General features: G+C 47.1%; 1 protein-coding gene across 1 annotated transcript in view; it reads left to right on the top strand.

The window, feature by feature from the left end:
* LOC143692713 (uncharacterized) overlaps positions 1–24,052 on the top strand; it is a 452,855-nt gene that overhangs the window by 250,203 nt on the left and 178,600 nt on the right. Inside the window, 1 exon segment of the mRNA XM_077172954.1 lies at positions 22,508–22,863. Coding sequence (XP_077029069.1) covers positions 22,508–22,863 — 356 coding nt within the window.

Here is a 24,052-nt window from a genome sequence, read left to right on the forward strand (position 1 = left end):
GTCACACAGTCCCCTGTGATGTCACACAGCCCCAGTGATGTCACACAACTTAGTGTTATGTCACTGCCCACTCTGGGACATTATACAACACCCTTCTGCTGTCACAGAGCCAATTCTGTGATGTCATCCTGTGCTGTCATACAGCTGCACTGTGATATCCCAGAAGACTTTCTGATGTCAGAAAGCCACCATTTGATGTCAGAATCTTTTCTGTGATGTCATAGCCTGCTATATGATGTTACACATCCACCAGTGATGTCACAACCCACTCTCTGATATCACAGAGCCACTCTCTATGATGGCAGAATCTGCTCTATGGCCTCACACCCTCTTCTATGATGACACAGACAGCTCTGTGATGTCACAGCCCCCTCAGTGATGTCACAGCCCCCTCTCTGTGATGTCATACTGCCACTCTGTAATGGCACAGCACACACTTTGACCTCACAGCCTGCTCTATGATGCCAGACAGCCATGCCATGATGTCACAGCCTGCTCTGTGATGTCACAGAATCCCCTCTGTGATGCTGTAGGTGCTCAGTGACTTCTCACAACAAACTCTGTGATGTCATAGCCCAACCTGTGACCTCACACAGCCCACTCTTGTCGGCGATGGAGAGAGACAGGCAGCCTGACTCGGTGATCAGAATCCGATTTTATTGTGGGATACAAATGCTTATATACTATTTCAGGAAGACTGGTAATGTGTACTACAATGATTAGGTTAAAATCACATACACAAACTTATGCATATAACAACATCTCTTGCTTGCTGAGTTTAATGGGATTTTCTTTTTCCGGCAAACCTGTCTGATTTAATTTTCTTGCAATCCAGGTCTAATTTTCAAAGTTCCGTTTGCTTCTGCTAAGGCATCCTGTTATCAAATCTCTTATGTTAACCAAGTTCAAAGTCCATCATCTCTCTTGTGTCCCTCAACATTCCAAAATTTCCCCCTTTCCTTTTGACTAAAAATACTCTTGAATGACTTTAATAATTAATCTCTGCACACATTGAGAGGTATCATGATTAATACAATTATTATCAAAATTATCACATACATACCTATCTTAAAAAGAATCTTTTAGTTAAAAACTGTAGCCACTAAAAGGTTCAGGCTTGATTTTTATAGACTAAAAACATTCCTATTGGCAGTCGCATTACTAGATTTAGAAAGGCTGCCAGAAGTGTAATTTTACCAAAAGTTTTGATTCTTATACACAGGGTGATAGGGAGAAACATTTTTAGACTGATTCCTTCCCATGTATTTAAAATGAACACAAAAATCCAATTTCACAGAACCCAGGAATTCTAATTCTTGGGGTTCCACTAGTGGTGTTTCAGGAGGGTAAGGGATCCAATTTGATGTGATTTGATCTGCTTTCAAAAAAATTAATTTTTTTAGTGTAAAGTTCTGGAGGAGCAATATTCCCCCCTAATTTTTTGGTTTTTAATAACATGTGTGTTTCTCATTACAAACATGAAGGTAACATCAAAGCAAAACAACATGTAACATAACAATAAACATGTTAAGTAAAAATAAATCAGATAATAGATACAATTAGTAGCACGTGAAAAATAGAAGGGTGATTTAAAACAATGCCTTATCAATTTCTTTAATAAGAGTCTGTAGTAATTGGCAAGCTTTATTTTTTAAAGTGAGGGTTTGGAAAATCATTCCCGAGTAAGATTTCTAAGTTTACCTTAAAAGGAGGTTTAGCTGTTATAGGTGAAATTTTGGTAAGTCAAAATTACTTGAATATAATTTTGGCGCAGAATATTTTCTCTACTAGTTAAGGCCAGGACTTGGCCAAGGTCCAGGCTTTTAACTGGAAGAATCTTTTTAATGTATTTTAGAAACCTCTTAGTAATAGTAGTTAGAAAAATAATGTATGTCTTATAAATAGTTTCACAACTGTCGTAACGGCGGGAGAGATGCGACACACCATATGCGATGAATAGCAAATCTCGAAGTTTATTGAAAGCTTACACATTTTTATATTAGTGTTAATGAAGCTTATGCATATTGCAAAATCTGAGCTCATTATTGGTTAAAGCACACTATGATCAAACACACCTACTTCTATCTCTTAACAATTATTTTGCTTCTATGTGTACATTCTTCTAATTTCTCTACCTTGGGATAACTACATTTTCTGGCAAGCAATTTTCTCCCCCGTCTTCCCGTTTTAGAGAAGGTCACTGTGACCTTCGTCAGTAATTAGGCACCGGTTGCTCAGTTCCCAGCTTGTTTCTCTTACCCTTATCCATCGGTATCACATCGGAATGTCCTTTCTCAGCTAACCAATTATCCAAAAAGCTCTCTACATCTCCCCTGTTTTTCTGTTGAACAAGCATAGTTTGATTAAATGCAGTAGTTATCATCTTTCGCACCATATTCTGCAAGCATATACAAAAACAAGGCAAAACTAATACTAACAGCAAAGCTACAATAGCTACTACAATACTCATCTTAATAATAGAACGTAACCATGATTCTAAGTTTAAAGATTTGAGCCATCCATCAATACCAGGGCCTGATTCCACCTGTAAGTTCCCAGTTAACCTCCGTAACTCAGAGAGCTGTGAGTGAACAGACTGTGCATGATCAGAAAGATTCATGAAACACATGCCCTCAAATTCATCACAGCCATGGCCTTGTGCAAGTAAGAGAAAATCAATCGCAGCTCTATTTTGAAGCGTTGCATGGCGAATAGAATCTACATCAAGCAAAAGACTGGAAATTGCTAAGGAAGTTGCATTTGTTTGTTTAGCAAGCCAACATCCTAACTTATTTAAAATAGCATGAGCACCTGCTGCTGATACTCTTGGAGTTAAGAAAGATGCTGCAACTATGGCTGCTGGGGACCAAAACTTTACATCGTCCTGGCAGTCAGCTGCAAATGCATACCACACAAGTGGAAAAAACATACTGTAGCCAAAATACCACTTTTGAAATGAACAAATAGTTTAGATTCCTGATCTGTGTGAAGCCTTTGTTTCAGTGAAGTCTGACGTATCAACAAAGTCTTTCAGCATCTTGGTTAAACACAGGAAACAGAGAAAAATAACTTAGAACTAACTCACCTATAAAATATTAAGAAATACAAATCAGATGATGTGTTTTAGATCGGATATTTGAGACAAATAAGCAGTGTAGAATAACTCATGTGCTTGTGAATCTCCTTATGCAAAGCCAGTGAAGAACTTAACACATGTGAGACAAGCTACAGCTCACACTGGTTATTTTCAGAGGGAAAAAAATATAAGAAGTGATGGAGAAGTTACAAGTTGAGTCAGGTGCTTAGAGTATTGCAGGTTTGCTTTAAATTGAACAGGTACAAGAAATATGTTTCTAAGTACAAAGGGACGTTAATGCTGTGGTATGATTTTTTAAACTCATATTCTCTTTCAGATTAAAATGTAAATTAAATGAGAGAATATTTTAAATGACATATTGTGTTCTCACTTGGACAAAGAAAAAGGATAACAACTAAGTACAAAATACTCTTTGTTCGATGTTACAGGAAAAGCTAAGCAACAGTTTTCCTGTAGACTGAAATCATTATTCAAACAATAGAATGAATGTTTTCTAGGCCTCAAACATCAGTGTTTATGCTTTATGTTTTAAAAGTCAATTGATGCTTAAACAGTAGGGATGAATATATTCTTTTTGGTAATTATTTATCAAAATTGTCCACAATAATAATAATAATAATATTAATATTATGGTTGGAAGTCTATTATATATTTTAGTATCTGTTTTGAGTGGAAGTTTTGTTGTTTTTGTTGTTTGGAGGGGGCCCTTTTTTTTTTTTTTTTTTTTTTTTTTTGCAAACTAACATTCAGGTTAAATTATAATTCTAAATGTTACATGACATCCAGTCCAGTTTTCTAAACATATAAATGTATACAATGAGTAACAGTTGTTTGGATTTTCTTCTTGCATCTGTGTAAGCAGTTATAGCATCCGATAAGGACTTTAGTGATCTTTTTGGGCATTGAATCCAACCCCACTGTCCTATCACGACCTTTTTTGAACAAATCAGCTAAAATTTCAATTTTCTGAAAAAGAGTTTTATGTTGTTGAAGTGGAGGAGATATCCATTCCAAGGCCCATATCTTCCCCCGTTTTTCTGTTATGCTAAGTAAGTGCACCCAGTAAAAAATTTTTGTCTACACCAAACTGTCAGCTGTACAGGGAGATCAAAATCACGTCTCTGAACACTGCCTTGTGTAACACAGTCCAATATCTGCTGCAGTGTTTCAGCCCGTTCAGGGGTTATACGAACAGGCTGTGCTGGATTAGTTCCCTTTAACAAAGGTCAAAGTTCATCTAACAGTTCATTGTTCGATTCGCATAGGTGGAAAAAGAATATACAGCATAATAGAACTCTCCCCTACATAGCCAGCGTCCATTATTCTAGATAAAACAAACAATCCCAACACTGTAGCCGAGAAATGTCTTAAAAGCAAAACTCTCACAGATAATCCATCAATAATGAGTGGTCTCTTTACTCCTGTTGGGACTTTTGTGGGTGAATAGTCACCAAAGTCACTGTCTGCTGCTGCTGCCAGGTCCACTCCGAGGCTCTCGGCGGTTGCGGGCTGAAGGCAGGTTTAGCCGAAGTGGTGATAGCTGCTATCTGTGTCCGGGCGTGGAGAGCTGGTGGCCGGGAAGCAGAACTGCACTGGGCAGCCGCGGGGCGGGCGGACTCACCGGAGCCCGCTTCCGCACGGGGGGCGGGAGGCCCGTCCTGCCGTCCCCCCCTCGGCTCGGGGACGGGGCGGCTGCGGAGCGGTGCTGGCGGCTGCGGAGCGGGAGGCGGCCGCGCTGCAGCTGCTGAGTCGCCCAGGGCCGGGGCCAGCACGAGCCTCTCCGGCGGGGCGGCTGCGGGCTGTGTGCTGCGGCAGGGCGGCGGAGGGTGCGGGTCCGGAGCGGGAGGAGGCGGAGGCGGTGCAGGGTTTAACACCGGGGCAGGCGGCGCGGACGGCATGGCTGGAGTACGCGCGGGGGGGCTGCTGCCCGTGGCAGAAGCCGATAGCTGCAGGGAGCTGCTGTTTAGAGCAGGAGCTTGTATCGGCGGGGACCCAAACCAGTCTCTGCAACTCCTGTTGCTTTCACGGGCTGCACTAGTCTGCTGGGCAGCTCTTTCCTCTGCCTTGTATTTCAAGAATTCAGCATGCACGACTCGCCATAAATTTCCCAACTCTTTCGCGGTCTTATCCTCATCTATGATTGCACGCCACAGCTTATCCCCGAATATACGCCATTCCGACAACTCATGCACTGTATGCGGATTACGAAAAAACCCCTGTGCACACCCATAAGCTAACAACCCAGGAAGCTCTTTCTGTAAATCTATTCCTCTAATCTGACGCCCTCGTAAAAAGTCAGTAAATAAATCATATGCTGCTTGCCTGTCTTTATCCATTTTAACGACGATTGCGCGCTTCCTGCGGCTCTATTCAGGTCCGGCAGCACGTAGCAGCCGGGCTCTCCTCTGAGGTCACCCGGGGCACTGGACACCTTCCTTTTTCAGCGGTGTTTTTTGCCGTCCCCAGCTGCGAAAGGACCTGCACTTGACTTTTACGCCTCCGACCGTGGCTAGTCCCGAAGGAACACGTCCGGGGTCACCATTTGTCGTAACGGCGGGAGAGATGCGACACACCATATGCGATGAATAGCAAATCTCGAAGTTTATTGAAAGCTTACACATTTTTATATTAGTGTTAATGAAGCTTATGCATATTGCAAAATCTGAGCTCATTATTGGTTAAAGCACACTATGATCAAACACACCTACTTCTATCTCTTAACAATTATTTTGCTTCTATGTGTACATTCTTCTAATTTCTCTACCTTGGGATAACTACATTTTCTGGCAAGCAATTTTCTCCCCCGTCTTCCCGTTTTAGAGAAGGTCACTGTGACCTTCGTCAGTAATTAGGCACCGGTTGCTCAGTTCCCAGCTTGTTTCTCTTACCCTTATCCATCGGTATCACATCGGAATGTCCTTTCTCAGCTAACCAATTATCCAAAAAGCTCTCTACACACAACAATAAGTGAAGGTTTGTAAAGTAGTTGGCTTTCTCATTTATTGTTAGTTAGTCAATGGTACCATAGACAAATAGCAAATGAAGAAAGTAATGCTTGTTATAAAAAGTTAGTGAATTCACATCATAAGATAAACAACATAATCAGGGTTACGTAATATATCAGTAGAAATTGTCTTAAGAAATTGAGCTTTATTTCCCTAGACATATATGACATTAAAGCAAAAAAGTAAAAGAAAGCATCCAACAACTCATAACTAATTACAGTCATAATATGGAGACTCATTCTTCAATACTACTTATAAAAAATAAAATAGCAAAAATTGTTCTTATTTCTATAGCAAAATAGCATTATCTTGGTATTTAAATGAGCAAATTTTGACAAAAATTCATTCAGACTTTATGTCATAGACTTGTATAGGAAAGGAATTATATCTTATAACTCAAACAGGTATACTTCAACAAAACTTAAAATCAACTTCACTAAAACTTAACTTTAATAAAGTATCTCTAAAAGAACCTAAAGTTAACATCACTGAGACTAAACAAAATCAATCTTAACAAGAATTAACTTATTTAAACTCTATTATTACAAAAAGGTTACTGGAAATTTGTCATATAACAGTTAAACATCAGAGTAAACAACATGCAAGTAAACAACTGTACTGAAATCTTTACAATAAAATTACCTTGTTAGAACTATGGAGTAAAAAGCAAGCACTTAACAAAGCTGACAGTGGAATTAAGTCTCAAATAATCAGTACAGATAAAGTTCAAGATTTGTCTTGAATGGGAGCTAAAGAATTTTGAATTTCAAACTTATCTAATTCCTCTTAGGTGAACAACGTATTTTTTCCTATGTTACTAATAGGTAAAAGACACTACTTCTATACAAACACTTGTGAATTTTTCTAGTAACAATCTTGTTAAAAATCACAAATCACAAAGTTAGAAGGTGAATCTCAACACTGGCTGGTGCCAGACAGGGCGGGGGGGCAGGTGCACCCCCTGCAGCAGCTTTAAAGATTGCTTGTAGGATAGATTTAAGTTTGGCTTAATAAGAGCAATGGGATATAAGCATTGAAGGCTAAACCAAAAAGAGATGTAGTTATATAGTACTAAATAGCTGTACCAAAAAATTCACAACAAATACATTGTTTAAAAAAAAGGCAAGTAACTGGAAATTTGACCAAGGCTAGGTGTCTCTCAGGGCTTTAGATCTGTGTGAACTGTGGCTTTTGATAGCTGGTCTGCTCCTTCCAATGCTTGAAAGTGTCTGGGGCACTTCAGCCAGGGACCATTGTGGGGGTGTCAGCGTCCCCAATGACTCCTGTACAAAATCTGAATGCATAAAAATTCCCCACTGTGTTAACAAATCTCTCCCCCACAAAACTAGGGGGACAGACAGCACAAAAAGTTTAACTGTGGCGATCTGCTTATCAGGCTCCTGTTATTTGCACCAAGTGTTGGCTTTTCAGGATTTCTCTCCTTCCATTTATGCCAGAGAGTTCCTGAGTTGTTAATGGCCACTCATTGGGACATTGGCTCCTTGAGATAACAGTCACATTGGCTCCTGTATCAATGAGTGTGTTAGGAGTGTCTCTGCCTTTCAGAGTCACCTTGCATGGGCATGTTAGACGCTCAGATGTAATATACTGTGTCTATAAAATCTGTGGGACTTCTGTGGAACTAAAAATCCCCCTCCTTCTGTTCAGTTATCGGGGATGCAGATAGGGGTACTGCTGGAAAGAGTATGAGTTGTGTTATATGGCTCACGGCCAGGATTGTACAGGGCAGCTGGGGAGTCCAAGCCATGATCTTTATTTCTCCAAGGGAATCAGAGTCCATAGCCAAGGGAGAGCAAACAAAGTATGCATACACTGTCTAGGTGGTCTGAAGGCTCCTGTGGGAAGCACATGAACAGATGAATCAAGCAACGTTACTGTGTTGGAGGTTGCCAGGTCCATCCCTGCGCTGGGGTGGCTGCTCGGGGATGGTCCGGCCAGGGCTGCCTGTGGTCCGGCGAAGGCTGCTTGGGGAGACCGGGCTGAGGCTTGCGTGGTCCCTCCGAGGCATCGGCTGGGGCATCTGTGTCTCACACGGCGCCGCTCAGCGCTTCTGCTCCGGTTTCCCGATATCGGACACCCTTCAAAATCATACTTGACAGACATTGATAACAGCACCAGGGGCAAATACCAGGAGTTTTGGATCTGGCTTCCCTCTTTTCAAAACAGTCCTTTTTCAAATGCCGAGATTTCCCGCAAATTTGGGGGTCCTGCTCCATTTTTCTTTAGTTGCATCCTAAGGGAAGGGTCAGGAAGGAATGGATCAGTCTCATACTCTGAGTCTATTGGCCCTGGGTCAAAGGGCTCCCCCTCCTGCCTGCTAGAGCCTCGGTCAGTGATATAAACTGCTAATGACTGTGAGAAAGGATGCCTTCCCCTCCTTTGTCAGGGCAGGGGCAAGGTTAATGGCTGTGGCCGCTCTTCAGTATGGGAGGTGCCAGTTTCAAGGGGGCAGGGAGAGTCAGACTGAGGAGAGCCAGAGCAGGGTAGGGGGCCGGCAGCATCTGACTGCTCTCACTTTTTCAACATCTTAAAAAGTATTCTCCAGGATGGGACTAAAGGTGACTTAAGGTCCTCCTTTAGGATGGGGGAGTCATGCTTGTCCAGAAGGGCAAGTATGGTTTCATAGATGCTATAAATGATCAATCAAGAAGCCAGATTATCAAAAATGAGAAAATATTTTATTTATCTTTTTCTGCGACCAAAATATGGTCCTCAAAATCACCACAGCCAAAGAGACAGCATTGAGCCCAGGTTCGGTGCTGGGTGAACCTGGATCGGACCTCTATCGCATTGGACCCTTCCCCGTTCATGAGAGCCGCTTCCTGCGGGTTGTTTTATACAGTTTATTACTCCTGAGGCAGAGGAGTCCCAGTTTCTTTTGTAACTCTGCATATTCAAAGCTGGTTCTTTCACTATGCAGAGCTGGACAATCACTGTTTCCTGGTCAATAGCCAGTGTTAATCGAGTCTGGGGAAGTTGTGTATTCAGATGTATCTTTCTGGTGACTCTGGCTATCTTGATTGATGTTATCAACAGGGAGATGATCACTCTTAGGCATCTTCTGATGGCTCGGGATAGTGGTGATCATCGCGCTGGGCAAGCTAACTGCGGATTGTTCTCCTGCCACCTCCAGGAATCTCAGAATTTGAGTAGATGTCTGCCTTTGGGCTGCTTGTGGTCAGAGACTCGTTTGGATTTCACAATTTTTATAAAATACATTCTCTCTATAGCATGAATTATTTCATAACATATATTACACTCATAAAAAGAACTCTTCTTCTTGTCCAGGTGCCAATGGCAAAAACTGATATTCCACCTCCAAAATGCCCTATGTCCAAGGATAGCCCCTAGATGAAAGGTGCCAGGAGAGACAGGGCTGGCTGGCTTGGCCTAAGGGTGGCAACCTCTCATCATCTTCTACCAAAACACCTGGACTTTGTGCTTTTCTGTCCTATAGGAAAAAGCCATCCATCATGACCGTGTGCCCATGGCCAAACCTGGGATTCCACCTCCAAAACTCCAGACATCCAAGGATTGCTCCCAAGTGAAAGCAGCCAGGACAGACAGGTCTGGCTGCCCTTGACCTCTTGGGGGCTGCCTCTCACCTGCTTTCCAAACACTGGGGCTCAGTGCTTTCCTTCCTATGGAAAAAACCTTCTTTCTTCTCAAGGGTGTTGCAGACATCTTTTTGTGAAAATCTTTCTTAGGATTTTTCCTGCTGAAGCTGAGAAGTTTCAGCAACAAATGTAAACAATGGTTATCTGCTGCTGTGGAATGCAACAGGTCCATCTGTGATTGGGCCATCTTGAATGTTTACAATTAATGGCCAACCACAGACCAGATAGCTTGGATTCTCTGTCTGAGACACAGATCTTTGTTAGTCATTCTTTTCTATTCTTAGCATAGCTAGCTTCTGAGAAAACCTGTCCTTCTTTTTCTTTTTAGTATAGTTATAATGCAATATATATATATCATAAAATAATAAATCAAGCCTTCTGAACATGGAGTCAACATTCTCGTCTCTTCCCTCATCCAAGAACCCCTGTGAACACGGTCACACCCAGGGTGTGTTGTACAAATTGAGATTTCTCCTCCAAAACTCCATATATCCAGGGAATCCTCTATGACAAAAGCTACCAGAAAAACAGGTCAGGCTGACTTGGCCTCCCAGGAGCCACCTCTCTCCTCATCTGCCTTTGAAACACTTGGGCTCTGTGCTTTCCTTCCTTTGGAGAAGAACTGTCCTTATTATCTACACAGAAATGGCCAAAATTGGGGCTGCACCTCCAAAATTCCCTATATCCAAGGGTTGCTTTCAGACAAAATCTGCCAGTACCATCAAGTCTGGCTGGCCTTGGCCTCTGGTGGCTGCCCCTGCAACACTGGGGCTGGGTTCTTTCCTTCCCATGGAGATCCCTGGGACACTGTGGGGACCTCATGAAACCAAGGGGATCATTGTGGCACCACTGGAGCCCATGGAACCAAGGGGCCATGGTGACACCGCGGGGCTTCATGGAACCAAGGCCATTGTGAACCAGCAGGGGAACCTGCTGAGACAATTGTGACACTTCAAGGGCCATTGTGGAGCTGCAGGGCCTCGTGGAACCAATGAGACCATTGTGACATGGCACAGCCTCATGGGACCAAGGGGACATTGTGACACTGTGGGCCCTTGTAGAACTGAGGGGCCCTTGTGACCCTGAGTGGCACCGTGGAACCAAGGAGAGCACTGTGACACTGCAGGGCTCCATGGAACTGAGAACTCATGTGACAGTGAGGAGCCCAATGGAACCAAGGGGCCATTCCGTACTTCAGGGCTTCACAGAACCAAGGTGCCATTGTGATACTGTGGAACCAAAAGAGACCATTATGACACTGAGGGGCTTCATGGAACCAATGAGACCATTCTGACATTCCAAGTCCCCATGGAGCCAAGTCCCCATTGTGACACCACAGGACCTCATAGAACCAAGGCAACCACTGTGACACAGCAAGGTCTCATGGAAGCAAGCGACCAGTGTAACACATCGAGGCCTGCTGGAACCAAGGGGCCATTGTGATCATGGGCAACCCAATAGAACCAAAGGGCCATTTTGAGACTCTGGAACCTCATGGAACCAGTGGGCCATTGTGGCATGCACAATCCCATTGAAACAAGGAAACCATTTTGACACTGCAAGGCCTCATGGAAGCAAGGGGCCATTGTGCCACTGTGGAGCCAAGGAGACCATTGTTATATCACTGGGCCTCATGGAAACAAAGATCTGTTGTGATCCTACAGAGCCTCATGGAACCAAGGGGCCATTGTGATGCTGCAGGGCCCCAAGGATCCAAGAACATGGAACAGGTCTGGCTGGCTGGGCCTCCTGGGGGCTGCCTGACTGGTCCAGCTGACCTTGGCATATTGAGGGTCACTTCTCATCAGCCCCTGAAGCCCTGGAGTTGTGTACTTTCCTTCCTGTGGGAGAGAACTGTCCTTCTCCTCCAGGGGTTCATGGCTGAAATTGGGATTCCTCCTCCAAATTTGATTATATCCAAGGATTATTCCCGTATGTCACCTGTCAGGACAGACAGCTCTGGCTGGTTTGGTTTTTTGGGGGCCAACTCTCATCTGCCTTCAAAACACCAGGGGCCTGTGCTTTTCTTCCCATGCAAAAAACCATCTTTTATGTCCAGGCATCCATGGCCAAAACTGAGGATCTACCTCCAAAATTCCTTATATCCAAGGATGGCTCCCAGACAAAAGCTTCCAGGCCTGTCCAGGTTCCCTTGGCTTCCTGAGGGCCAGCTCTCATCATCCTTTGAAACACTGGGGCTCTGTACTTTGCTTTCTATGGAAAATAACTGTCCTTCTTGTCCAGATACCCATAGACAAAAGTGGGGTTTGGCCTCCCAAATTTCTGTCTCTCCAAGGATTCTTCCCTGACAACAGGTCTGGCTTGCCTTGGCCTCCTTGGGGCCACCTCTAATCAGACTTTGAAACACTGGGATCCAACCTTCCTTCCAGGAACTCATGGCTGAAATGGAATTCCACCCCTAATACTCCCCAAATATTAAAGGGTTGTTTTCAGACTAAAGCTGCAAGGACAGGCAATTTGAGGGGTCATGGGACCAAGGGTCCATTGTGAAACTGCGAGACCCCATGGAGCCAAAGGTCCATTGGGACTTTGCAAGGCCTCATGGAATCATGGAGACACAATTAAGACATGTCACAGCCTCATGGAACCAAGGAGACCAATGTGACACTAACGGGACTCATGGAATCACAGAGACCATTGTGACACTGTGAGGCCTCATGGAACCGTGAGACCATTGTGACCCTGGGGGTCCCCACAGAACCAAGAGGACCATTGTGATTGTGTGGGTCCTCATGAAACCAAGAGGCCTTTGTGACACTGCAGGGATGCATGGAACCAAAGCTCCAGGGTGACACAGAGGGGTCTCCTGTCATCAATGGTCCATTGTGACACTGTGGAGCCAAAGGAGACCATTGTGACACTGCAAACCCCCAGGGTCCAAAGGTCCATTGTGACATTGCAGGGCCTCATGGAATAAGTGGGACCATTGTGACACTGCGGGTCCTTCTGGAAGCCAGGGGCCATTGTGACACTGCTGGACCCCATGGAAACAAGGGTCCATCATGACATTGCTGGACCCCATGGGATCAAGCCACCATTATGGCACGGCGGGGCCCCATGGATCCAAGGCACCATTGTGGCACTGTAGGGCACCACAAAACCAAGGGGACACAGAACAGATCTGGCTGGTTTGGCCTCCCAGGGGCTGCTTGACTGCTCTAGCTGACCTTGGCATGTTGAGGGTCTCTTCTCATCTGCTGCTGAAGCACTGGGGCTCTGTGCTTTTCTTCCTATGGAAAAGAACTCTCCTCCTCCTCCAGGCACCCGTGGCCAGAACTGGGATTCCACCTCCAAATTTCCTTATTATAGTAGAGGAAATGTATTGTATTTGAATATCTGTATGGAGGCCTTGCCCCAGGAGGTCCCGGTTGTCCTTGATGGGCTGCAGCTGCGATGTCCTTAATTGGGCTGCAGCTGTGGCTAATGAAGATAACTGGGATAAAAGGGCGGGTTAGCCAGTCAGGGAGAGCCTTGGAGGAGCCCTGAAGTGAGAAAGAGCATGCTGCAGCAGAAGGAGTCTGTGCTGTGAAGATCTGCAGCCATAAGAACACACCAAGGAGGTATGGGACTTTAGAAATCTGACAACAGCATTATGGGACTCCAGAAATAGAACAACAACACCTTATATCGCGATTGCTCCAATAGGAATATTCCCAGGACAAATCTATTTTGTAGTGGTTTTACAAGGGTCACTTTGCATCTGTCTCAAAAAACACTGGGGAAGGCTCTGTGATTTCCTTCCTATGGAAAAGACGTGTCCTGCTTCTCCAGGTGCCCATGGCTGAGGTTGGGGTTCCACCTCTAATATTCCCTATATCCAAAGTCTGGTCCCAGACAAAATCTTCCATTCCTGACAAGTCTGGCTGGCCTTGGACTAGTGAGGCTCTCCAAACACTGGGGCTCTGTGCTTTCCGTCCTATGGGAAAGAACTGTCCTCGGCCAGGTGTCCATGGCCAGAATTTGAGTTCCACCTCTGATATTGTCTGTTGTGATAGATTGGAGGAGATTGTTGGCTCAGAACATTTAATGTGTGGGGGAGGAAGGGACAGGTCCAGCCTTGCCCTGCCCGCTCTGGAACCCCAATGCCCCCAGAGCCTCTATCCCAGCCCAGTAGTGGCTGCCAGTCCCTGGCACAGCACAGGCAATGCTCCACAGCCACCTCTGTAGCCCCAGTCCAGCTCCTGAGGGACCAAATGAGCCCAAGCCCCACCTGGGGCAAGGGCCCAGGAAGACCAAGGGGTATTGAAGGCTGACCACAAGGCAAGCACACATCTTGACCCTGCATCCTCTTGGAATTTCCATCTGAACAGTGCTGGAATCCAGGAGTTGGTAGCTGTGTGTGTGCTTCTCTGTATCTTTTTTGTCTTTTATCTCTTTCTGCATCTTCTTCTGTTTCTGTGCTCCTGTAAATTCTTATTAACATTAAATTGAACAGGCTTAGAGTTTGTGAAGTTGAATGGGCCAAGTCAATGCTTTGAGAAGTGTTTTTTGTTGATTGAATATCTGTTGTAAATTGACATGAGAAGAATTTTAAAAAGTAATACATAACAGACTGTCAATTACACAAAAAGTTAAACTACTGAGATACTGAACACGCTTCTGTTAAACACAAATGTTAAAGATGAAAAAACCCAGGAACCTCCTCTTTCGTTTCCAGTCAACAAAGAAGTAGCAGGCCCTGGCCCCGGCCCCATCTCAACCAAACCAAACCAAACCAAACCAAACCAAACCAAGCAACCCTGCCATGGGCTGAGCCCCTTCCCCCCTCCCCAGGCTGCCCCCTCCCCATTGGCCCCATTCTGACCAAACCAAACCCCAACAGCTCCCAAACAGGAAAACAAAAGAGGCTACAAAACCCCAACCAGAACAAAGCCAGCCACAGCTATTAAAATCTCACCATCAAGTCCCCTCTCCCCAACACAACTCAAACCAAAAGCCCCTACAACCTACCACCCGTACAAAATAACGCTACAACTAAAATTAAACACAAAGAAAAACCCAAAACCAACCATAAAGCCAATCCTAACACAACCCAACCACAACTTCCACCACAAGTTACTGACAGTTTAGGTGTTAATCCTTTCAATACTTCATTGCTCCATTGAGTAAAAGAAAAAAAGAAAATATAAGCATATAAATACCCATAAAACCATCAAAGTCAGTAAATAAGAATCTAAATTCTTATTAAAAAGAAGGAAAAAAATCTTAATTTTAAAATTAAAATTCCCCTTTTAAACTATAATGAAAAAACTCTTTTACTTTATAACACATAAAACTATAAAAAAATAAAAGTATTCAAAATAATATCAAACAAAAACCTGCATACTAAAATAAACAACTTAAAAAAACCTGTAATTTCATAAAAAGTTTAAACAGAAAAAAAAAACTTAATCCACTACCCCCTAGAGAAGAACTTTAGTCCCAGAGATAAAAACAGTTTGTAAAGTAAATAATAAAAACTTATACCTTTAAAGAATTCATCTTTAAAACAATACCCCATGAGTCAACATGGCCCATCAACAAGCTGTTAAACAGCTTGTAGCACAAAAACCAACTTCAGAATAACAAAGTTCCCCAGACTACTGTGATCCATGACAAAATTAAGAACCACAAATTCCTATTTTTTCCTCTTGTAAAAAAATCTCCATAACCTTAACAAGAAAAACTTCTCTCCCTAAGTCAACTAAAAAAAGACTATTCTAGAAATAGTAAACTAACTAGAAATTTTAGATTTAGTTTCTTTACATTATCATAAAAAGAAAACATTGTAAAGAAAAATAAAGTGTTCTAAAGAGTTTATTTTATTTCTTACTATTTTTTTTTCTTTTAGTTACTTTTAATAAAATTTTCCTTATCCCTTTTGGAATTTTAAGCCTACTTTACCTTTCTGCTAATCCTATCTCACAACAAAATAAATACATAAATACTTAACTGACACTAAAACACACCACATTCATCAATACATTAATTAAGAAATCTCAATACTAGGAAAAATTTAAATTAACAAACCAAAACAACTACAATGTCATAAAAAACCCTTTCCAAAAATTTCTCTGATTTTCTAAAGTCACCAGTAAAGGCTGTTTAGTTCTTTAGAGCTCCTGAGAATCTCTTGTTGGTATTTCTCCAGGGAGCCCAACTGAAAGGACACAAACAATTATAATTCCTTTTAAATGTCTCCTTGAGAGAGTTGTTTCCAGGATGGGAGTCAGGGCTTGCGTGTGCTGCTTGGCCCAGCCCAGGCAGGGCTTTCCCAGCCACATTCCACACTCCATTGCCCAGCTGGAGCCGCTGGTGCCTCTGAGTTGTGCTGCCCCAGCCCCAGGGACGCTCTCCTTGTCTGCCCATTCCCCCACGGTCTCTGGGCAGGGATGGCCTCACTGGGGGCTGCTGACATCCTCAGCAACTTGGAGGCTGCTGCTGAATTTCACTGCTCCAGAGGCTTGTTCAGCCTTCAGCTCTTCAGTGCAGGAATTCAGTGTCCCAGGGCTCATGAACATTCAGAACACCTGAACAGGCCAAGTCTCTGGAATCATTTGATTTTCATTTTCAAATCTTCTGTGGTTAATTAGACAGATTTCAGTAGTGTATTAAAACTGAATAGATTCTTTTTAAAAAGACAGTGAGAAAACATTTTGTAGGTCCTGTTTAGGTTTTTGTTTTTCCTGTTAATACAATGATATGTGCAATCTCCAACTGACATTGAATCCAAGTACCTCCTAGTGCAGTTTGAATAGATATGAAAATCAAGACCCTTCATGGCTGACAATCAATCAGACTCTGTCCCTACCCCCACCCCACCACTTCCCCCATCCAAGCCCTGGCACTCAGAGCAGCCTTGTGCAAATCTGAGCTCCCTCCAGCCCAGGCTGCACCTGGAGCTTTCAGCTCCTTGGCTCCAACTCCCACCTGCTTTCCTTGCAGAAGGAGCTGCCCGAGACACAGAGGGATGTTCATTTCTTGTCAGCCAACAAAGCCAAGGGAAGGCACAGCTCCATCCAATGCCAAAGTCATTCTTCTCCCTGGCTCTGCCCTGCCCCTGATCCCCAGAGCCTGTCCTATTTCCTTCATCCCTGCATTGCCAGGGACTCTCTGGGACAAGGGAGCTCTGCTCTGGGGATGGAGGGAGGTCCAAGTGCAGCCACTGGAGTGGGAGCAGCAACTCATCAGGTTTGTGTCCTTTGGGGGTCAGGAACTGCTGAGACTCAGAGGCACAGAAAGTTTCTCTTCATGGCCAACAGAGCATGGTTGAACAGGACACAATTCAATAACACTCACGCTCTTCCCTGAGCTATGTGCAATGTCCCAGCAGCGTCTGATGAGTTCCACCATCCACAAGTGATTTACATACTAAAATTAATTTCAGATAAACATGGTTCTGTGATAGATATAAACACAATTAAGTTCTTGTATCAGGATGCTCATCCTGGAGTGGGGACAAAACAGCTCCAACAATTCCTGATTTGCAAAGCTGTCAGTGGTGGATGGAGAAGGGAGGTCAGGCTGCTCTTGGTGCTGAGGAAATGCTGAAACCAGCCTGACTCATTTCATCTCCTCCTGTCCTGGCTGATCTCCCCTCTTTCCCCTTCCACCCATTGGCTTTTGTCTCCCACCAGGCCCCCGGTGAAGAGCCTGGCTCTGTGTTCTCCATCCCCTCCTCGCTGGCACTGCCAGGCTGGGATGAGGAGCCCCTCAGCCTTCCCTGCTCTGGGCTGGACAAGCCCAGCTCCCTCAGTCTCTGCTCACAGCCCAAGGGCTCCAGCCCCACCTTGGAGGCCCTTCCCAGACCCTGCTCCAGCTGCCAGACATCTTTCCTGCCCTGGGCAACCCAAACCAGGCCACAGTGACCTAGTGTCATGATCCATCCTTACAAACAAGTTTTGTGATCGTTCGCGATGTCAGAGTGCAAAAGAACCGACATGGTACAAGGGGGTTTGCAGGGATAATCCAAACAAATGCACCTCTTTTGAAATAACCACAGCAAAAATGCGTTGGGGAGGAAGTGAGGAAAAAAAGGAAAAAATAAGGGAAAAGAGGGAGGGAATGAATGGGTATAGAGCTACCAAATGTAGAACGGCGAAGTCCTTCGATGTCCAGCCAATGGAGTTCACCAGGTCACGTCTGGGCAGATCTCAGCGGTGCAGTCCTTCTGGACTCTGGTTATACTCTCTTTTGATGGGGGAAGGGGAATAGATCTTGAAACCGAATCAAAGGTAGTCTATTGTATCTTTGGGGGAAAGAATGGTATTTAGAGAAGGGTACACACAGTCCATGTTCTCAGCAGTGGGCGAGAGCCATTGTCTTTGTGGTCCACTGCTCACACCTGCAACATCCATCTTGGTCAGCTTGCCTCCCCCACACACCTCCCCCAGGTTGGGGGTCTCAGTCCCGGTCCTTGGAAAGTGTGAGAGGGGCCCTTCTCACCGAGGGATTTCATGTCTCGGTTTTTCTCTGGTGAAGAGGCTTCTTACATCTCAGTTTGTCTGTCACGGTGATTGCAAAGGAGCGAGAGGGGTCTTCTTTGGAGGACCACCCAAAACTCGAGAGAAGTCCAGCCAGAGGTGGGGGGGGGGGAAAATCCCAGAGCTATTGTTGCAAAAAGGGCAGAATGTCCTTCTCTTCTTTTCATGGAGCTCAGTGTAGCATACAGTAAACACACCTGTGAAACAATAGCTTAGCAATGCTCTCAGGCCTCGGGGCCCTTAGCATGTAACTTTCTCCTACAGGGCCAGAGATTTAAGACAGGGGATCTTTTCTCCAGTGGTCCCCAATGACAATCGTGAGGCAGATGAGGGAAATTTCGGACAGAGTCTCACACCCAGTTGCTCCAGTTGTGTCCTTAGTCCCCTTAGCACGGTTCCAGTATCTTCCAGTTGATCCCAGTTGCTCCCAATGTGCCACATTTTCCTCCCAACATGGGCCCAGTAGCTCCCAGTACCCCCCAGTCAGGATCCATTCACACCTGCTGTAATCCCAGTGGCTCCCAGGATGATCCCAGTTGTACCCAGTCCCCTCCCCGCAGTGTGGTTCCAGTCACTCCCAGTATGACCCCGGTCATTCCCAGATCCTCCCAGTATGATTCCAGTCATGCCCAGAGTGACTCCTTGTCACTCCCAGTGTGGGCCCAGTTGCTCCCAGTCACCTCCAACATGGTTCCAGTCATAGCCAGCACCTTTCCAGTCACTCCCAGTCTGGTTCCAGCAGGATCTCAGTCATTCTCAGATACTCCTAATACTTTTCAAGGCACTCCCAGTATGATCCCACTCAGTTCCAGTATGACTCCAGCATGGGCACAGCTGCTCCCATTATCATCCAGTGTGGTTCCAGTTGCTCCCATTTACCCCAACTGTGGTTTCAATCACTCCCAGCGTATTCCAGTTACTCCCAGCAGGTTCCCAGTTAGTCCCAGTTGTCCTCAGTTGCTTCCAGCCTGATCCCAGTTGCTCACAGCCACTCCCAGTCACCCTCAGTGCAGTCCCAGTTGCTCCAAGTATGACCCAGTATGATCCCAGTTGCCCCCAGCCTGGTTCCAGTTGCCCCCTGTTCCTCCCAGTGTGATAACAGTTGAAGCCTGTTGTCCCTTCTGTAGTCCCAGTCACTCCACAGATGATCCCAGTCCCTCCCAGCATGGTCCCAGTCATGCCCAGTTGCCCCCAGTGTAGACTCAGTCTCTTCCACTCACTCCCAGTTGCCCCCAGCATGGGGTCCCAGTTCTCCCCAGCATGGTCCCTGCTGTTCCCAGTGTGTTCCCAGTCATCACCAGTATGGTTACAGACACTCCCAGTACATCCCAGTTGCCCTCAGCATGTCCGTGGTCATTCCCAGACACTCCCAGTGGTCCCAGTAAGGTGCTTGTTATCCCAGGATGATCTCAGTCATGCCCAGTATATCCCAGTTGCCTCCAGCACGCATCCAGTCATTCCCAGTCCCTCCAGTTTGCTTGCAGCATGATCCCAGTTTCTCTCAGTTGCTCCCAGTAGCCCAAAGTGTGATCCCAGTTGTTCCCTTTCTACACCAATATGAGCCCAGTAACCTCCAGTATGATCCTTGTCACATGCCAGCACTCCCAGTATGGTCCCAGTATAATCCCAGTAACTTCCAATCACTCCCAGTATGGTCCCAGTTGCCTCCAGCTAGATCAACCCAGTCAGTCCCAGTATGATGCCATTTGCTGCCAGCGTGCTCCCAGTTGCTCCCAGTCCCCTCCAGTATGGAGGATGATGTGCATGGTGTGTTCCCAGTCACTCTCAGACATTCCCAGTATTAGTCCAGTCCCTCCGAGTATGATCCAGAGATGATCCCAGTGTGCTCCCAGTCACTGCCAGTATGAACCAGTTGTGCCCCACATGGTTCCAGTCGCTCCCTTTCAGCCTCACTTTTGTTCCAGTCACTCCCAGTCTCACCCAGTTCTTTCCAGCATATTCCAGGTCAGTCCCAGTTCCTTCCAGCCTGATCCCATTTGCTCCCAGCCACTCCCAGTCAGCCTCAGGGTAGCTGCACTCACTGCCAGTATGATCCCAGTCACTTCCAGCATGATCCCAGTTCATCCCAGTATAAGCCCAGTTGCTTCCAATCATGCCCAGCATGCACCCAGTGACTCCCAGTGACTCCCAGTTCCTTCCAGCATGATGCCAGTTGCTCACAGCTGCTCCTGGTCACCCTCTGAATGATCCCACTCTCTCCCAGTATATCCCATTTGCCCCCAGCATGGTCTCAATTGCCCCCTGCAGCCTCCCACTCACTCCCAGTATGATCCCAGTATGATCCCAGTATGATCCCAGTATGATCCCAGTACAGCCCAGTCCCTCCCAGAGACGCCACTCCTGGGATCCCCCACCCCTCTCTGCGTTCCCCCCTCCCAGATCTCCCGAGAGGAGCCCCAAGGGCTGGCAGTGCCCAGCCAGGGTCCCCAGCAAGGCCCAGTTTGGATGTGCAGCCCCCAGTTTGCCCAGTTTGCCTCTCCTTTGGCCCGGGCCGGGTTCCCCCGCCCACAGCGGCTGGGAGCAGCTGAGAGCCCCGCGCTGCCCATCCCGACCTGTCCCGGCTCCATCCCCGCTCCTGCCGCGGGCTGCGAGGGCTGCGGGAACGGGCACCGAGGGTGTGGCTGCTGCTGGGGGAGGAGGAGGAGGGAGGGAAGGGCAGGGATGAAGGAGGAGAGCCAGAAGGGATGGAAGTAGGGGAAGGAGGTGGGCTTAGGGAGGAGGAGGAGGAGGAGGAGGGATGGAAGAGGAGGAGTGGGAGGAAGAGGAGGGACAAAGGAGGATCAGGGAAAGAAGAAGGAACCAAGAGGTTGAGCCCTCCCTGAATTCGCAGCCCCACCTGTGGGATCATCACCCCCCATCCCGCAGGTGCCCTGGGCAGGGGAGCTCTGCCCAGATACCCTGGGGGGTCCCTGGGTTGGGTTTTTGGGGGGGATGTTTGGAGAACGAAGAACTCCAAAGCTGAGCAGAAAATGCCCCTTGGGGGGACACTGGGGGGTCCCGGTGGCGGCTGCTGGCAGAGGCAGCCTGGAGGAGCAGAGCCCTGTGTGCCCCGGGAGCCCAAAGTGGGGAGCCCAGAGAGGGGGGAGCGCCACCATTGGTGGGACCCTCAAGAGCCTGGAGAGGGGCAGGGGGGACTCCTTGGAGCCGCTGCACCCCAAAGCAGAGAATAAAGGGAGAAGGGACACTGGGACCGCATGACCCCCAGCATCCCTAAGTGGGGAGATGGAAAAGGGGAACTTTTTGGATTGCTGGGACTCCCAGCAGCCTGGAGAGGGCGGGGACTGGGTAGACAAGGGACCCCCAATACATCTGACCCCCAGCAGCTGGGATAGGGAGAACCCCGAACTCCAAATGGGAGAGACCAGAGACAGGGAACTGCTGGGAGGCATTTTCAGGGCTGAATCTTGGTGTTTGGGAGGTTTTTATGGACCCCAGATGGCTGGTGACTTGTGGAGATGGACTTGGGCAGGGGGAACCCCCTAACCCAATGTGCTAATGCATTGAATTTTTCCTAAACCAGGATTTCCCATTCCCAAACCTTGGCTGGATAGAGGAGAAGGCTGCAAGGAAGATGCTCCATGAGCCCCAGGCAGGTGAGGAGGAAGTCAGTGCCCCTTTCCCCCTCTCTCCTGCTCCATCTCCCAGCCCAGCACAGCCCCCAGCTGCAGGACAACCCTGCTGCCAACCCCGTCCTGCCGGGGATGCACTGGGGGATCTCCTTCCCCTTCCCTCTGGCACGGAGGCAAATCCCATCCTCTCCTTGTCCTTCCTCCCCCAGATAAGGAGCTGAGGATGGAGACCAGGGAGGAGAAATCCCCACAGTAGAACTGCGTGGAAGAGGCCATTTTGAGTGGCTCCATGGCACAGGAATCCAATGGGGAGGAAAATCCCAGAGATCCCACAGGAAGAGGGGCTGCAAACCCAGCCCAGGGTACTCTGAGGAGGAAAGACCCACCCTGAGCCAGGAAGGTGGACAGAGCTTCAGCCAGAGCTCAGAGCTGGTGGCCCATGAGCAGCTTCATGATGGGAAAAAGCCCCACAAGTGCTTGGAGTGTAGGAAGAGCTTCAGGCAGAGCAGCACCCTGATCAGCCACCAGATGATCCACACTGGGGAATGGCCCTATGAGTGTGGGAAGGGCTTCAGCTGCAGCTCCCACCTCATCATCCACACTGGGAAAGGTCCTACAAGTGTCCCCAGTGTCAGAAGAGGTTTCAGACCAGCTCCAGTCTTTTCCTGCATGAGCAGATTCACACGGATCAGAGGCCCTTCTGCTGCCCCAACTGTGGGATGGGCTTCAAGCAAAACTCCCACCTCATCACCCACCAGCAGATCCACAGCGAGGAGAGGCCCTACGAGTGTCTGGAATGTGGGATGAGCTTCAGCTGCAGCTCCAGCCTGATCCACCACCAGAGAATACACACTGGGGAAAGGCCATACAAGTGTGGGGAATGTGGGATGACCTTCAGTCAGAGGTCCCAGCTGATCATCCACCAAATGATCCACACGGGGGAGAGGCCCTATGAGTGTCCTGAGTGTCAGAAGAGGTTTCAGACCAGCTCCCATCTCCTCAAGCACCAGTGGATTCACACCAAGGAGAGGCCCTTCCGCTGCCCCGACTGTGGGAAGGGCTTCAAGCAAAACTCCAACCTTGTCACCCACCAGAGTGCCAAAGGCTCCCCAGGGAGTGCTGAGAGCAGATCCTTGAGGCCAGGATTGCAGGGAGCCCAAGGCTCTGAGCAGGGAACTGCAATGCTGAGCAAGGCCTGGGCTGGCTGGGGGAAGCAGAAAGGCCAAGCCCTGAGCCCAGCCTGGGACAGCAGGACCTGTCCCTCACGGGTGGCTCGGGGCTGTTTGTGGAGCACTGGGATGTGAGGGGCAGCAAGGACAAATGCCATAAACCTGTGTGACACTGCAGACCCTCATGGAACCAAGGGGCCAGTGGGACACTGTGGGAAGTTGTGGAAACAAGGGGATCATTGTGGCACTGCTGGGGCCATGGAACCAAGGGGCCAGTGGGACACTGTGGGGTTTCATGGAAACAAGAGGCCATTGTGAGCCTGCAGGGCTGGAACAGCCCAGAACACTGAAATGCTAGGCATTACCAAAGGTTCATTTCCTTGAGTTTGGTGCACAGGAGAAACACCAACCAGATATTCTCAACATGGACAGATGCAAAGGATATTCTTCTTTTTAGAAAGGGATCCACAAGGATCATCAAGTCCAGCTCTGAAGTGAATGGCCCACACAGGGATTGAAACCACAACCTTGGTGATACCAGCACCATGCTCTAATCAACAGAGCTAAGAGGTCAAAATGACACAAAATTTTACTGGCAAAATATAGACAATCAAGGAACTTTTGCAAAGGGTTTAATACAACATCCACTCCAACAGAAAATGCTTATCATAGTATTAACTTCATAAATTTAGCCCATTTAACCTAAAAACCGGTAACCCTTAAGATGTTAAGTTACCCAAAAATGTGCCAGGTAAGTAGGATTAGAAGGAGAAGAAATAGGGAACGACAGAAAGACAGAAGATCCATAGAAAGACATGCACATGGGTACCAACTGCTCAGGTTCCAGCATCACCAACAGAGGAACCCCAGCAGAAGGCAGGAGCCAGACCCTGGGCTGGCCTCGTGCTCCGGCTTTTCACCCCCTGGGCCTTCCTGGCCCCGCCCCTGGGATGGGACTGCCAGTTGCTCATCCAATCAGAGCCAGGGTAGCACCAGCTGCTGGTGTGTGATTGATTGATTGACAGCTCAGCCAATCAGAGCTGGGTTAGCACCGCCCCTGCTGTGTGATT

This window comes from Agelaius phoeniceus (genome assembly GCF_051311805.1).
Source record: "Agelaius phoeniceus isolate bAgePho1 chromosome W unlocalized genomic scaffold, bAgePho1.hap1 SUPER_W_unloc_2, whole genome shotgun sequence".
Classification (NCBI taxonomy): Eukaryota; Metazoa; Chordata; class Aves; order Passeriformes; family Icteridae; genus Agelaius; species Agelaius phoeniceus.